General features: G+C 34.0%; 1 protein-coding gene across 1 annotated transcript; it reads right to left on the bottom strand.

Moving 5' to 3' along the window:
* Positions 1-17,262: 17,262 nt before the first annotated feature.
* Positions 17,263-18,321, bottom strand: LOC128559297 (neuropeptide Y receptor type 5-like). The gene has a single exon (XM_053550588.1). It carries the CDS (start codon positions 18,319-18,321, stop codon positions 17,263-17,265), a length of 1,059 nt encoding a protein of 352 aa, XP_053406563.1.
* Positions 18,322-18,550: the final 229 nt, after the last annotated feature.

The raw sequence follows: 18,550 nt of genomic DNA, 5'->3' as shown, positions 1-18,550 counted from the left end.
TTGAGATTTATTTATTTGGGTTGACCCAACCACGAGATCCACGAAAGAACACAAAAAGGAGACCTCGAGAACAGATATATAAGGTCGAGGTTATATGCGGTCAATAAAAAAACTTAAGGCAATTCACTCTGTATAGATAAAACAAAACAGCGATTCGTTGTTACATCCCTTCCTTCTTATATTAGATGACTGCAGTAGAAATATTATGTTGCTATGTAACACCAAAATTCATAATATGGAATTATTATTCGTCTAAAATATAACATTCAACGTCGTATCAACTGGCAAGTAAAAAACATAAAAGAAACTGGGAAAAGGTATATTTAAAACTTTCACCTGGTTTCACCTGAACAATGATCTACTCAATGTAACATTTTTAGGGAAACCTAGTCGCTTTTTGAATGTTTAGTGTATTTATGTTTATGTTCCACTTATTATACATACATAATAAAAAGCAAATGTAATATAAATATCGCTATACATTTTTGTGGCTCCCCTAAAAATGTTTTGGTGGCCGCCTAGTTTTGCTTCTGTCGATCCGTCCGTTTGTCAGTCCGTTCATGCGACAAAATATTTCGCATGGTTTGACCTAGAGTCGTGACTTCACAGAAATATCATTAAGCACGTGAAGTAGAGTACTTGAGGCTGAGGTGGTTTGTAATGTCACTCATAAAAAACAATTCAATTTCGAAAGTACCATATACTGTAAAACGGGGTGCTTACCTAAACTATACTGACTGAATGGCGAACAGTGCAGATCTTGATCACACTGCACGGATGTGCAGACTGATCATGATCTACACTGGTCGAAAAGGCAGAATCAATCGTGTCAAGCATGATAAGGGTTAAGCATAAACTGTTAACATATTTCCAGTTGCGTGGTAAATTATTAGAGAAATGTAAATTCTTGTCTATAAAAAGTATTAATACTACTATTCATACACTTGAACGAATAGGTATTTCAAAATAACTTATATTTTGTTCGCTCTTCTGTGGAAAAGTCAGTATTTTACTTATTCATTGGAAAGGTTTCAATGTCTTGTCTAGGAAACACGGATTATCCATATTCTTCTTGTGTTAATGCAGTAAACGTTGACAGGGCTGGTATATGTAATTTTGATTTCTTTCATCAGGGACGACTTGTATGATTTATTACCGGTTGCCTATATTTCTGCTGAGTTAATTGTCTAATATTAGACACGCATTTCACCAGATGCCATTAAAAGTTATATCGAAATGTTAGAGAGTTACGAGTATAGAGAGTTTCTGGGTACGGACATATTTTGGGTTTGAATTACACGCTAGTGTAGCATTGAAGGTTCCATGTGCACCGCCATATGAACACATCTGCGGATGTCTCTAAATTTTTTGTTGTTGTTCTTTTAGCATGTGTAAATGTTGAGTTCTGCTCAACCCGGGGCTAGAGGGCGTGGACGGTAGCATGCATTTTAACTACCGTCCATGAACAGGTTCAATCAAACCGAGCCTGCAACATTTTCGTTTTTGTTGTGTTGAGCGACCTGTGGAGTTTCCACCTTTTTATTTTAGTCTATCTGTATTGATGGTATGGGTCTGCAGAAAGTTTATGATCGCCGCAGAAGCGTTTCACCTTATATAGTCACTGTTAGAGTTTTTAAACAGATGCTGGAGGAGCGGTCACTAACTGAATCATGCAAAATAAAGGAATTATGAGGAAAATATGTTATTATATACAATAAGCAGGCTACTAACATGAATAAAGTTGATGACTTTATTTTTCCAATACGGTTGAGAGTCAAGGATAATTGATTTCAGGCCTAACTATAGTAAAGGAACCAGCGCGGGAGCCATCTGGTCTAGTCGCGTAATCTCGGACAGGTTTCTGAACACTAATTTTTCACTTGGCATGGCCGCAGAAGTCTAAATTAAAGCTGGTTTCTGTTTAAATTTCACTGTGGATGTAGTTTTGACATTTTGGTAGGAAAAATGGGAGAGGAGGTTGTTTTTAGTGAAGTGAAACTCAATTTGAGTATGAGTAGTACTTCCAGGTCACAGCAGTGTGATTTTGGTGTGATTTTACAGTAAGCAAATGTGACAAGAGAAATATCTCTTAGAAGATACAAGACCCCTACTTTTCTCTTCTTCTTTTATCAGTTTTATCATAACTCTTTAAAATGAGGTAAAGATTTGTTCTCTGAAATAGGTCTAGCTATGTTTGGTAGCTTTTTAAAAAATGTCAGTTTTATGTAGAATATATAGGGAAAACTATTTACTGGTGTGTGACCTTCATTCTATGTATTTAACAAATGGACATGTAAGGGTCTGTGATATTTTTCAAGTTACTATTACACTATAATTATATGCATGAACTTTTGATGAATAATTGAGGTGAGACTTACCTAGAATAATTGAGGTGAGACTTACCTACAACGGAACTTTACATTGAAATCCTAGTGACATTGCGAAATCCCGTATTGTGAACTGATCTTTACAAAGTATAGATTCACTTACCTTATGCACCTGCCCAACTGGTGTGAACTGATTAGAGCTGAACATCTTATAAATGAAAATCACAATAACTTTGTGAAATACTTACCTTTTTGACAGAAAATTGTCAGTCTTCTCAGATTTCATTGCTGTATTTCAATATGGCGGCTGCTAGAATTCTGGATTTCTGCTGGATCTCGGTGGATTTCTGGATTTTACTGTTTTGATTGGTGGATTTCAGATCCAAAAGTTTATAAAAGCCGGTAAGAAATCCTGGCCAGAACTTCGGTCTTGACCTTCCGTAGCGTCTCAGAAAAGTGCAACAACCGCTTACTTTCAATTTCACTTTCAAATTGATAAATTCAACCAACTCCTGCTTATAAGTATTTGTAATCTAACTGTATGAAGGAACACGGTTGTTACTATATGAAACTATTACTACACCCTATAGTAAAAGTCCTTTTAAACTTGAAGGAAATTTTCATTTGTTTCGGAATACTGACACATGTTTACAGGACACTTTGAAAATTAGGACCAGTTACAGCCCCATCCAAAAGACAGATCTAATATGGATCATGTATGGACAACACAGATCGCATTAAAGATGACCAGGACCATTTTTTGGAAAAATCATATGGTTTAGAATGATTTTCCTTGTATTGCTGTGTGCAGAAATGATGTTTTATTTTTTCAATACATCTATGAAATAATTAAAGTCTTGATATTTAATGTAGAAAACAAATGTTGATGTTATAAAAAATTGAAATATACAGCTATTAATCAAACGTAGTGTAATGTTCAACTATATATCAAACTGGTAATTTTTGTATAGGGCAAATGTTATGCTATGCATTTGTCATAGTCATGATTTCAAATAGAATAACCCGTTAAACAAGTCAGTGACCTCAGCAAAACATGTGAGTTCTCTCTGACTAAACTTGCTATATATGTTATTTCCCCGTTCTCTGCATACTTTTATGATACTTTTAGTAGCCACTACGGGTCAATGGAAATTAGACGACTTTTAAATATTGCTTTCTCTAAGTCCACCCAATGCAAGAAAAACGAGCAACTGTTCAAGCTAATTATCAAAAAATCAATGCTATGTTATTTTTTTTGTTAAGTTCTTATCAATCTAATTGCGATTAATGATAAACACTTCCATGACATTGTCCTTAACCTCTTCTTGTTATGTTTGTTATAATCAAATATTGTCGAGAAAGGTTCGATAATGATGGTCTGTTCGTTGACCATTTAAATATTTCTTTTCTGTCGGTAAAGTAAGCACGTGTTTAACGGAAAATAGAATTTCATGCCATATATTTGACATGCTGACATTTTGTTCATAAATATGCAAATAATAATATATTTTGTTTCAGTCTGAGACGTTATGTAGAAAATAACGATGTCTGCTAATACTATTTTTCCGCGTAATACGAAGTACTTGTACTGTGTAACAATGTTCATGTACTGTGGTGGGAAATGTGGTTCGCAGCTTTTTGTCATCACCGTCTGCTGTATTTCGTTTTCTAGTGATATTTTCGAGGTTTAGTCATAATCTTATGCTGTACATCGTTATACAGTGATGATATCAAGGTTTTGTCATTCCGGTTTGTTTTAAAGTGTTTACATCAGGGGATTGATAAAGAATTCGATATATAATAGTAATGAATATTAAACAAGAACATTAAAAGAGTTAAAATCACTTACATCTGTTCCATTATAACAAAACACTTAAAGGAAACTTAATAGTATGTGAACATTTTTAAGACCATATGAACATCATAGAGAGTTTAAATTTTCACTTAGACTTGGTGTAAGACTCATTTTTTCAGAGATACATATTTTAGAAAAATGATGTAAAGACAGAGATATAAACGTGGCACATTTCACAACAACTTATTAACATCTATTATAGATTATACACTTCAGATTCTTTAGCTACCAAAGGGCGTTTTCCGGTTTTGTTTGCTACTCTGTATGGTACATAGTAAAGAACCAAGGCACATGTTAAGGGGATAGAGTTTCTGCTATTTTAACGCTCCTAAAACACATTGGCTTTTTCGTTAGTACATTAAAATATGGGAAATCCATTATCAATCCAGCAGTAGTTCTTTCGAGATCTTATTAAAATTCTGAAGGTTGCAACAGAAAGTATACATGGTGCATGTTCAAAAGATACAGAACTGTGTAATTTTTGTACGTATTACATCGGTGCGAATCAATATCATACTATTAGTGTTATTTGTTTCCGCATTTGGACGGACTGTGGCGGTACGTAGTTGGCGGAGTGGAAGAATTTTGTACTGACGCGCTCAATGTGAATTCGAATCCTCACGTCGGATTCGATCAGTGTAACTGATGTTAATGGATGGTTATAATGTAAACCTTTTTTTTGCAGCTGGAAAGAGTTCTCAAAGAAAATCAGTAAGAAGATCCTTTGGAAGCATAGAATGCAGTCAATAGTCTTGGTTTGACTGAGTTTGTTCATATAAACTTTGGCAATGCGTGATATACACTAACAACGTTTAGAAAAGAAATCCTTAAGATATTTATGGAATTAAACTGTTGGAAACCGGTAAATCGATTGTCTAGAATTATCGGGTCGCGGGTGCTACATAATTTCCTTTCAGCTTATAATTCCAGAAGTCGAGATGTTATGTATTTAAATGACGATAAGATGTTAGTGAAAGGCTGGATTGCAAGGATAAAAGATCAGCAAATAAAAGAAGGTCAAAGTTTGGAGCGATTGGAACAGGAGGAGAAGTACTAGCAATGTGTGTTTTGCCAACAGACGTTTACCATTAGAACAAGGTTCTGCGTTTTCGCGAATCATGCCCACACCCCCTGGGTGTGTGACCAAAGATGTAGTTTTTTGAGGTTTTACGTTTAAAGGCGAATATCATACGAAGACAAAGGAAATCTATATATACATGTAGGTCACTTCGAAGGTATTGTCACAAGGTTTGTTGAGTGTGAGTATGAACAGAATTGGATAATTTATGTGGGCTGTGGGACCAAAACTGTTATTTGTTAAGTTTGATGGTAAAGGTCATATGAGGGTCACAGTCATTTATATATAGGTCAATGTGAAGACCTTGCCACAAGGGGGTTATTAATGTAAACGTAAATCTCGTACGGATGGACAGATCAATCATAAGTCATAAAACTGTATTTACACTATATTGCTTAAGCTAAATAGCATCATAAAATACTTTTCGAAATGAATTTTTTTTGGATAAATACAGGCTTTTAGAATTTTTTATATCTGAGACTGATTAATTAGAGATAGTCCATGAAATTGTCACCAACCTCTTTCATTAAATTGCACACAACGAAGCGATGCAGTACCCATTACAATAGTGGGCTTTGCGATAAAACTTGCTCATTTCCTGTTTTCGTTAGTCGAGAACCTTTTTTTTATTAAAGGAATCAGTTGCACACAACGTTTAAATATAAACATACGCAGAATTATACCGGCAAATGTCGCATAAATTCCTTAAACACGATTGCATGGTCATCCTAACGAGATCACAAATGTATGTTACAGAAAACAAAAACTTGAATAAAATATAAGTTATTGAACTATGATTAAGTATCTAGAATACCAAAATACGTACCAGATTGATGCCGCTGTCATTAGGATTTAAAGACGTCCTAAATCATTTTGACAGATCGTAAGAGTGATCATATTAATTTGTTTATTATGGGAACTAAGTAACAACGATTATTATTCAACTTTACAATATTGCACAATGTATTTGATCAATTGCGCAAATCATATGAAACAAGTAGAGCTAATACAAAGCAGAAGTAAGCCAATACTAGTATGAGAAAAGCAGTGCCAATACGAAGAAACAGGGCCAATACGGATTTCAATCATTGTGATTGTTTCAAAAGAGAAGGCCGATACGGAGAAGTCACTTCCGTTAGATTTTTAAATGACGCCATTTTGTTTTACATAGAAATTATACATTACTATAGTTTTCACATTTTTGACAAAAGTATATTCTCACATGTTCGTGTAATAACCAAGTGAGACTGAGCGGACGTACGATGTTGATGTACGTTTTTTTGTAGATTATAACGATACTTTTGGCTTTTTCGTTATAGTGTCAAACAAGTTCCTGTCAGAAGTTCTGACAATTTTCAAGGAAATATATATTGAGAAAATATGCGAAACTCAGATTAATGGAAAGGGTGAGATTTATCTTCAACAGACATTTAGATGGTGTCGTTCATTTGTGCAACAATAGTAGCGATTCAGATGCTGGGAAGTGGATGAATAATATTGGTTGCGGACTCGAATGTCAGTCGTAAACTGCGAACAATTTCGGATAAGAATAAAACGAGGCATGAGGGTGTATAATATGTGATTGGTTGGTTGTATTATCTTGATCAACACATATGTGTACAATTTTGTGTCTCATTGCTTGCAGCCTACAAAGAAATGACATTTAAAGCAGTTTCTGTTACAGCTCAGATGGTAAGATACTCACTAGAGAAAATGAACACGGTAAGTTCCAGTTACTGCTGATTATGTCAAGGCATATATCTATCAAAATTTTACACACATACCTACCTACAACCCATTCTGTTTTACTGGCTAAAATGATAATAATTAAAACACAAGTTTGATCTTCAACATGTATAACTGCCGTAAGGTTAGTTCTGGCTACTACGACTTGACTGGCGCTTTTTTTTATTTTCAGTTATGGCTTAACACCATTTGGTTACCTAACCAGTGTCGAACCGTTAAATCTGCGCACTGACTCTCGTGAGAAACTGATGAGGTCATGCAAAGTTACTAGCACATGGCTATTTTTGAAAATCAAGATCAACATTTTGTATATTTTTGAATTTTACTAAATTAAAAATCCAACCATTTTCAACAAAGCTCATGAAAAACATACCTCAACGTTTGAATTCACAGAAAATGTCAATAAATAACGATTCTATATGGCCTATTTGTTTTTAAAATGAAGAGTACTCTAATATATTGCAGACAGCGGTACCCGTTTGAAACTTGTGTATATAATTTGTGTTCAGAATTTGTTGCATGGTTTATCTTATGTCAGATCAAAAGAAAAATGGATAAGAAATATTTTAAAGTAAAAGGTGAGTCAATTACATTTCATTTGAGGAAATTATAGCGTGAGAGACTTCTGGTACGATTTTTGATTGGGTCTCAATACGGGATTCGTTTCAGCTCAGAGATCCGTGACAGCACATATACCTCTCTGAGCTGAACGTTTTAGCTACTGTAAGGTAACTCAAAAGTTCTTATGGTGTTACCGCTAGTGTTCAAAAGTTGAATAATAAAATATTATTAATAAAGCGATTTCATATTGGCCTAGTTATTTGTCCTCGGGCAGTCGTATTGGCCCTCGGCCTACGGCCTACGGCCTTGTGCCAATACGACAACCCTTGGACAAATAACAAGGCCAATATAAAATCGCTTGATTAATAACATTATAATACAGATTGAATTGGACGATATATCAAGTCATTTTGCTAATTGTTGTTGATTATTCATGAGCCAATATGATTATAAATCAACAAGAAATGCTGCGTATTTAAACTGATGTCCTCGTTACCGCCTAAACAGTTACCATCGAGGCCGGAAATTCCCATCTGCACCTATAACCAGTGAAAGAATCTTAGAGTCTACTTGATACTTTTCTGTAAACGCTTTTTGCCTTGTTACCTAATATGTATACGTTTTCGTGTATTATTTGAATCCAAACATAACAAGAAAACGAACAACTTTTCGAAGCTAATACCAAATTACCGTTGCAAAAGTAGAATTTGTCAACTTTCAACACATTCACGACATTGTTCTAAACCTTTTGACAAAGTGATATATCTGGTTTGTTACAGTTTGTTGCTGATTTGCTATGATAAAAGTTTCATAAAAACTTTCGTTTCCTAGAATTCTGTCAGTACAATTTGCATTTACAAACAGTGAACTAGAACGTATCAGACTGAGGTAATCAAATGAATTCTGTTAGTTGATATTTGGATTTATCTTGCCTCCTACAAGTTTCTTGCATTTCTATTGGTCAATAGACGTCACGTGGAGACAGGATATATTCCATATCCTGCTAGTATATTTCAGATATGAATTTTGATTAAAACAATATGGCTGCCACACTGCTGGCTTAATTGAATCAAGCCAGATTATTTGTTAGCTCCAGTTACAGTATCGTTTCAGAGAGTAAATTTAGTGTTTTCTTGCCGATTTCATTCTACTTAAGTTGAGGCTCATGAAGTTTGACAAAAGTTAGCCGTAAAAGCGGAATAACTCTGTATGGAATACACGGACGTTGAAATCTTGTTTTGGAAGTTAAATAGTTAAATCATCGTGAAATAAAGGAACTGACATATTTGTTGCTCAGCAGTTTGTTGTAGGATCATTTAATCTACGTGCAAGATAAATGATTTAACAGGAAACGGGATGAAAGCCGAAGTATCAAGACATTTATGACATCGTGATATCCGGTAACTTTCGAAGGGATGGAACAAGAAGTTTTTAGTGTTTCTAATCTAAACCAGTTCATAACCTGTGTAAATGAGATTTTGTGTTTTGTGATTTAACCAAAACACAGGTCATTGTACATTTTATGGCTGGTGTAAATCAACTAGTGATGACCAAACAAATGATTGTAGGATTCCTGTCTGCACTATAAGTAGCTTTGTTAATTTACAAAATGTGTTGATTATAGCATGTAGGTAAAGGGTAGTCGGCAAGATAAAATCGTTACACTGGTTGTTGGTGACAGGTTACGGGATATACGCTGTCTCGAAAATCCATATCAGGCTCGAGCTTCGCTCTCGCCTGATATGGATTTCCTCGACAGCGTATATCCCATATCCTGTCACCAACAAGCAGTGTAACTAATAGTATCAGTGCAAATATCAGTTCTGTTTGAGATAACGAAAACACATAATTTAGTGCAATGATGCACTTAGATACAGACACCTGTAAATTATCCATTTAAAAAGTAATTGCATTTGATAGCTATAAGATGTATTTAGTCGTTACATACTTTATATCAGTATATTTGTCAAGAATGATAAACTAAAAAATAATAGGCATGTCAACATTTCATAAGGAAATTTAAGAATTTGATTTTTTGTTTAAAAAGTCTTATTATAATAATTATCTTTTTAAATAAATATTTATGTATCCCTCGAAATACCTCTATATAATCATCGCAAAGTATGTGTTTTCTCAAACAAAACTCATATTTGCACAGATACAAAAATATCAACTAACACAATTTATTTGATTGCCTCAGTCTGACACATTCTAGTTCACTTGCAAATACAATCATTATAATAATAATAAATGTGTTGCAACTTTAAAGTAAGATTCAATAGATCAAGACAAAGTAACAGTTTTGTCTAGACAAACAAAATCTATCTCTGTGTCTATCTCTATCAAGAATAAAAATGTACTGAAAGATTAATTCATCTTTTGAAAACTGCTGTAAACGATGTTGAATTTTTCCCTTCATGTCGTACTTTTCAACTAATAGAATAAAAATGAACTACACACTTCATGTCTCTGTACATGGTTTCATGACTCAAGGTGAAATATTTTTTAAAAGATATGCAAAACAATTTATGTATAGTTTTCACTAAGTAAATGACCATAACTCTGGTCTACCTGAGTGAAATCCAGAATACCAGAGGCAAAACTTCACATGCTATATAACAATCTAATGTTTTATGACTCAAAAGTCAAGTACATTTTGACATATATGGGACACAAACTTCTATCGCCATAGTGCATATTTTTAGTCAAGGGCCATAACTCTGGTCTTGCAAACTGAAATAATAATAATAATAATAATAATGATAATAATAATAATAACAATAAAAATTCAGCTGCAGAAATTCACAAGCGGAAAAATATTCTCACATGGTTTCATGAGCCTAGGTGACAGATATTTTAAGATATGTGCAACACAAACTTTTAAGCACTCTATGCGTATTTTTCACTAAGTCTAGGACCATAACTCTGGACTGGCTGGGCGAATTCCAAACAGAACACCCGATGCCTAACTGCACGACACAAATTCGAATAGACGGACGAAAAAACGGACGTACAAGGGCAAACCTAAATCCCCCAAAAAACTTGAGGGATGGATGGGGGGCAGATGACAAGGCATATTAAGTAATAAATTGCAGCATAAGAGTCATCTTACAACAAGGGGTGTAAGACGAGTTTTTCCAGCACAAGCGAAAACACAAAAAAATCTTCTCCGGCATGCAAGACGAAATGTCTCACGGTAATAGTGAAGTTGTCAAACTACGCTATGAAGATGACAGCAGTATACACAATACAGGGCTCCTGTATGCGGCCGCTTTAAAATACTTGAAATAATGACAGACAATATTTAAATATGCGTCCACTTCCACGGGCAACTATCTATTGTAAAACATTATATATTCGTTACAAAACTTTCTAACGCTGACGTTAAACTTTCCCCAAGAAGGAAGTATGACATTTAGTTGGAAATAAGCCATACAACTAAAACCTCGCGTATATACAGTGCGTTTTATCATTACTGTCGAAAGCATGCATTTTGACGCGACATCAAACTGTCCTCTGTGGTCTATTCCAGTATATTCCAGTCAATAACTGCGTCACGCTTTTATATTTTATATGTGTCACGAGCTATACAGTCCATTATGGCGCTTGATTGACTGACAAAATATTGTAAGCCGAATGGGTGGTAAACACGGACATTGGCGGCTAATGTATACCAACTGACGGTCTGACAATTCCTGTTTTTCCAACTGTCTTCAACAAAAGTATCGTATTATTAAAAATACCACATTTAAGGGACTGACCTCCAGATTTTGCTATAAAATGATCTTTCTTTCAAATTGAAGTTTGGTCATATTATGAGCATTAGAATATGAGGTTTTCTTTCTAAACTATTTTAAAAAAGCCAAATCAAGAAAAAAAGATGACCGCGTCGGGAATCGAACCCGGACCGCCGCGGCAATAAAGAAGTTTACCGCTTATAGCAGTGTTTAATATCTCTTAAATATAGATATTTATAATCGAGGCAGTTTACCTCGAGTAATGCGTTACATACGCTTTTCGATTTGTATCGTAAAAAGCAGTAAATACAACTAATTCTCATGTGTTTCTTTAACATATAGTCTGTCAGTAATTAAGTTTCAAAGCATTTTAAAGAAATATAGCATTAATTTCCAGATATCTAAAAAAATCTTCTTTTTTTTTTGTAATCGAACAATCTGGAGGCCAGTGCCTTTAAAATGAAAAACAAATATAGGATATTTTCGACAGAAGGTATAATATATTATTTCCGGCACACGGTTTTGTAACTACCAACGCTTTTCCTCGAAATATTCAGCTAGTAGGTTATATCTTATTTTTAAATTAAAAAGTAAGAAATTGTTAATAAATTCAAACTAAAATTTTTGAGTTACGTGTTTCAACTCTGAAAATGTATCTGTTGCTCTGCTACAGCAGTATAGAATCAGACTTGCTGTCATTCAACTTATTTTTCATTGAGTGCTTGTTAATTACGTATTAATAGTTTTATGGAACCAATACAAAAGCAGATTTCCAAAGGATGAACAATTCTTTCAATATTTCATTAAAATACGTACCTTCAGTTGGTTTAAAGTATAATGCGCAGCCTCACTGATAAAGACAAATTGTATATATTTCTTTGATCTTTAAAGTTTTACTAACATAAAGAACACATGCAATTGTGTATTGACCTTTTCTACTTTTCCAATTGTATATTTATGAACATGTACATTTTAACAGTGGGTTTTGTGTGAAACTTTCATTGATATGGAACTACATTAGAACGCAAATGAATATGAATTATAAAACAATCTCTTTCCTTTGAGAATATACATCAATATACTAAAATGAACAGGAAGTGTGAAAATCTCAAAGATTTTTTGACATTTTGCTTAATATATTAACATTATGACGTTACGGATTGTCGGTTCAATTTTATATTTTCTAAAGTTCGGGCTCAATTGATTTGCGTTTCTGGTGATTATCTAGCTTTTAATTTTGAACCTACAATTTTATCGATATTCAGCAAAGATTATCTAGCTTTTAATTTTGAACCTACAATTTTATCGATATTCAGCAAATATTTCGTCAAAAACGGATACCACTGTGACTGTAAGAGTTGTTGGAAATGTCGACAAAATATATGGTGTAAGTATTAGGCAGATGCAACTGGTACGAGAAAATAGTGTAATAGAATAGTACTTGCAGGTATAAAATGCACAACACTATACCTTTTCCTACAAATACAGAAGTATAACAAACTTTGTAATTGTGCAATTTTATAACTGCTAAATTTTACTATTTACTTTCGATCCAGATGATGCGCCAGAAAGTATGTCAGTATGAACACGTACTGATCACGCATAATAAGTAGTTGTTATTGCTATGTACGTGCCATTCCTCATTATGCTTCATTTTATACTTTTTTAAAAATTTATTTTGAATAATGGTGATTCATTGTTTACAGTAAAGCCTGTCATAGTTTTGACACGTCAGGTATGTCAACAAGTTATTCATATCTAATGGGTTTCCAGAAGGTTCCATCGCAAATGCTGATAAACGGAGTGTTAACATTATTCTAAAGTCTGAGTTTTTCTGGGTTATCCAGAATCTTCCTTTTTTATTTTTGGCGATAGGTGAAAGCGCTGTATTCTTCCATGATGCTTTAGATAGGGAGCTGTCTGAGGGCAAAAAGAAACTATATAAGATAAGATCTTTCCTCTATTTATGAGTAATACTTTACCTTCTAACTAACATTTTCAAGGTATTTGATTCATTACTTTTCAAAATAAACGTTTTATTGTCAATATTTGCTTGTTTGGTTTTCTGATACCTTTAGTATTTCAAGTAACAAGCAATTGTTACCTTTAAACATTGCATTATGTCCAGAACCAATGTTTTGTTGAAACACGCTGAACCATGATTGTAAAGACTGCTAGTATTATTAGACTGATCATGCGCAACGCCTTGCAGTAGAATGCTTTTGCTGAGCAGGAGAGTATTTTTGTACTAGTTACTTTCAAATTTATGTACTAAACGAATGTATAGATAGAGATAGTATTAAAAGTTTGGTGTTGATAATTATTTATTGATCTAGCTGTGATCACAAATTTCAGGGGAACGTAGACAAATATACTCAAATTGATAAACGTCAGCTATACGTACACAGTCATTTTAGTGTTTTGTACAGTCGGCATAGTAGTGATATGAGTGATTTGGCTCATTAGTATAATAAATGTCAATTTAACATAGTCTGGAATAGCACACATCATATTTTGAACATCTAAATAGACATTCAAAAAGGACACAATCAAGATATTGAAAATATTAATAACATTTATCTAGCTCAAACAAGCACACATATTCAAAAGATATACCTGTGTATAAAGTAACTTTATTTCAACTGGTATTACACCAGAACCATACTAATAGTCAGACTATTTAAAGGGGAAATAGGACAGTTGCCTATATGTATATAAGCAAAATTTTTCCTTCGAGCAGATTTTCTTTAAACTTTGTGTACTGACTGAAAATTAAGTTTAAAACGGAAATATGTATTAAAAATCATAGGTTCCAAGGCTTGATCTTGAGTTATCTGCCCTTGAAAATCAGAAAATACTAAAAAATCCAATTTTCAAGGGCAGATAATTCAAGATAAAGGCAAGAGAACTGTGCATTTTAAATTTTATTTCTGTTTCAGACTTCATTTGCAGTCAGTATACAAAGTTTAAAGAAATTCGGTCCATGGGAAAGATTAGAACATTGCGGTATCATTTTTTCATGTTCATAGTTAAGGTCATTTGCAACAGTCTCTATATTGACATGGGGCAAAACTTTTCTTACAGAAGGAATTTCTGCTTTAAACTTTTTTACTGACAGAGAATCAAATCAAAAACAGAAATATGAAATAAAACAAACCATAGGAATCCAGCCTTGGTCATGAATTATCTGTCCTTGAAAGTCGGAAAATACTAAAAAAAATCTACTTTCAAGGGGAGATAATTCAAGATCAAGTCTGGGTACCTATGATTTTTTATACATATTTCTATTTTAAACTTGTTTCCCAGTCAGTACACAAAGTTTAAAGAAATTCTGCCCCTAGGAAATTTTTTGCCCTATATCACCCTTGTTATCCGGATAATACGAAATGCAGTGATAATTCCAAAAATGCTACAAAATGGATGAAATGTCAAACTTGGTAAGGACATTGTTTTTTTCAATACTTTCTAATTACTCATTCTGATCGTTTAAAGTATTATAACTGATTCAATATGGTTTAGAAGCTGTACAATTTGCACTAAACAATTTGCATATGGGACATATTGTTTACTATGGAAAGCCCTAAACAATGTGTACATTTTGCTTTTGAGAATGAGTTTGACGGTTAATAGCGTTGTCAGCCTCATTTAATGGACTTTCGGTAATGAATATTATTTTGTAATTTTTAGTTTTTATATAAACAATGATATGAACATGTTCAGAAGTTTGTATCTTTTCTGCTAGATTTTGGTAAAAATTTAAATAAGCCAGAACAGGTAAATTTAACACATGAATCTAAATATGCAGATTCCACAGGGGGAGAGGATACACCAATATACAAATTAAGTATGCTAGGGGTCTGTTAGCATTTTATGAGTGTGAAAATAATGGCACTTTAACAGGTCAGTTTTGCTGGACTAAGTTGAATACTGCTGTGAATTCATAGAAGAAGTACATTCCCTTACCTGAAAGTAGTTTGATACTGCACTTAATGATTTAGTACACTTGTTAACTTTTCAATACACAGATGTCCCCCTTAGAATGTTTACCCCACTAAAATTTTATCTGCAATACAAGACTGTTATCACATACATTTCTATACTGAAATATTAAGTTGGTCCCAGAGATGTATAGGAAGATCTCCCCTCTTCTTCTGTAAGTTCAATACATTAAGTTGGTGTTATGAATAATAATTGAGATCAGTTTTTTGCTTTGTTTCTTGAGCTATAATGACCGTGGTATTTTTGACTGCTGTTCAAATTCTGTGGTATTTTTAGTGGTGTTGAAAATCCTGGGTATTTTTGAAGACCGTATGATACGTCTGGTAAATCTCTGTAGGTCGAAGAGAACCTCCAGCCAAACTGCAAACGTCATTTCTAAAGGAGCCTAATATCTGTACAGGTCGATGCCGGGTAACCCCCCCCCCCCTCTCCCACACACACACCAGCACTGAAACAAGCGCCAATATATAGCCATATCTTTTCGGCATTCTTTATTTGGGCTTTATCCAATGTCATCATTCGGACTATCTCTGTAATTGTAAAAATTATATTCATGGATGGAAAGTATTTTCTTTCCGATAACATCTAGGCGAAAACTCTTAATCTGCGATTAGTTTCATATGCTCTATTTATTAGGTTGTTAAATCAATTCATATCTGAATGATTTGCATGTTCATAGAATCAAGATTAAGCAAGATATAACCGTTAAACCTTCAGTGGTCCAGTCCAAAGGTAACGGATAATTGCAAATAGGTGGTGAACGGATAGGTGCAAATTGTACGCTGTGCCTGTTACCAGTATAAAAATCGTTAATATATCATAATGTGGTTACAAACTAAATCACCAAAACATGTCAACACACATAAAACTGGTCAATATGTAATGGAATGTAAGTGAAAATCAATTACGACTATTATCCACTTTCAAAGACAACACATGTAAGGCATTATCCATGGTCATTTTCGGCTATTATTAATTTTTTCACACAAGGATCAATATAAATGGTTTTGACTTGAAAACGGCAAACGTAAACAACTTACTCTAAACTATGTCAGATAGTGAAATGGTAGAGCCGTATAATATACAAGCATAAAAACAACTCTAAATATTGTTTATGAATTTTCAAACTAAACTTACATGTATTTTGTATACTATTTAACATATTGTGTATTGTTTTCACAAAAATACAGTAAAATAGTTTGAGTTCCATGGAAACAAATCACCATTCGTTCTTTTTGCAACATCTGGTGGTTAAAATCTCTTATCAAGCCACAGCAATTTACCGAAAAATCTGAAATTTTCAGAAGCGTTTATCTGCCATTTTGTAGCATTTTGAAATTATCACAGCATTTCGTATTATCCGGATAACAAGGGTGTATATACATATAGGCAACTGTGGCATTTCCCCTTAAAGGCTGATCGACATGCCATTGATGATATTTGTCAACACAATGCAAAGTCATAGAAAGGAAGATACATGTCAGGCACATTTAATTTAACTTTATGAAAAACTGATCTACTAAGGTCCAGGAAAATATCTTAACGTTTTAAAGTTTTCAAATAATTCTTATTATCTTATTGATGTATTACATTACAAAGCACTTAATTTTGGTGACAAGCGATTTCCACACTTTATTCGAAATCAGCTAGTGGCAGGTTAAGTGCAAGTTTAAATGTAATATATGTAAAATGGGTCAAGGAATAGGAATGTCCCTATATCGTGAAAATGTTTCAATGTATGTAAATGCAACACGAAATATAAATTGAACACAAAGTTACAATCCATATTACACCTTATTAAGTATAATTATTTATTATTTAGACTGATCTTCTTGTATTGAAAATTTTCCATTGCTCATTCAAAGCACTCAGTAAAATTTGAATACAAAATAAATTTCTGGGATATGTTCCTGCCACGAATGACAGCATCGTCAATAATTTTTCACTAATCCATTTTAGTCACTTATTTTCTTGCAAACTGTGAGGAGTACAAACACAAAATGTGTGTTTCAGTTGCAGCATCACCTTCTTAAAATGTGGATCTAAAAAGCCATAAAGAACTGGATTGAGCACGTGGTTTATGAAATACAGTCGAAAGAAGAAGAAATACACTGTCTTCTCGCCTGCACTCATATTCAGCAACATATTTTTAGCAATGAACGAAAGAAGTGTCAAGTACAGAATTGTGGTAAATATGAACAACACAGTGAGTATAAGAACGATCTTTGTCTTTCTGCGTACTCGCAACCCAACTCCACGTTTGCTTGTAAGTTTCTGTGATTTTGTTTGTGTTCTTACAGGATTTTCTGTATTTCCAATCGGCAGCGTGAGCTTTATCGTACGACCGGTGGAGTCTTCTGCCTCATCTGTTGTCAGTCCACCATCTGATGAGATATAATTATATTCGGCTTTCTTAGGTTTACTTTCTACATCAGAAGAGCATTCTGTATCGCTGTTTTCTTGTCTCGAGCTCAGTTCATACTCATTTTTGTCGAAGACCTCCGAAGAAGCGCCCGGTTGAGACGAAGGAAAATTCGCTTTAACTTTGATTTTTGATTTCACAACTATGTTGTGTTTTCCTGTAACTAGTTTTCTTGCAACAAATAGGTAGAGTATAATCATCACACTGAGACAAATAGAAATGATACATTCTACAGCGATAGAGTATTTCAGCGGATGACTAGTGCCGTTGAACTGTTCGTCCGTTTCACATTCTGTTTTAAAAACGGTATGATTCTGGTATTGTTCTTCAGAATGATGTATTCCCCAAAAGAAAGCGACTGGCAACGCTAAGATAAACGCCAGGGCGTATATCACGCCACACAGAACTATGGCAAACTTTGGTTGTATCTGCCACCCAAACGGAGTACAAATTTTTCTGTAGCGATCAAGGGCGATTGTAAGAAGACACAATACTTCAGCTGTAACTGTGAACACGTTGAAGAAAGATTTAATCTTGCAGACAATTCTATGCGGATATATGTACCAATAAAGCTGTGTGAGGACCTCACCTGGCATTGTGGTCAAAGTGCTGATAAAGTCAATAAATGCCATACATACAAAGCACGAAATACCTGAAGTTGCAAACATGGTAGTGAAACAAGAAGACATACATCACTAACAAGTTCCCAAAGAATCCAGCGACCGCTTCAATTCCAATAAAACATGTGACCGGCATAACATCTTTTCTAAATTCATCGTTTAATTGTTCAGCTAATTCGTCATTGTAGTCAACATTAAGATCACC

The sequence above is a fragment of the Mercenaria mercenaria genome, chromosome 9 (genome assembly GCF_021730395.1).
Source record: "Mercenaria mercenaria strain notata chromosome 9, MADL_Memer_1, whole genome shotgun sequence".
Taxonomy (NCBI): domain Eukaryota; kingdom Metazoa; phylum Mollusca; class Bivalvia; order Venerida; family Veneridae; genus Mercenaria; species Mercenaria mercenaria.
Note: the sequence above shows the minus strand (reverse complement) of the source record. Positions and strands in the feature narration are given on the sequence as shown.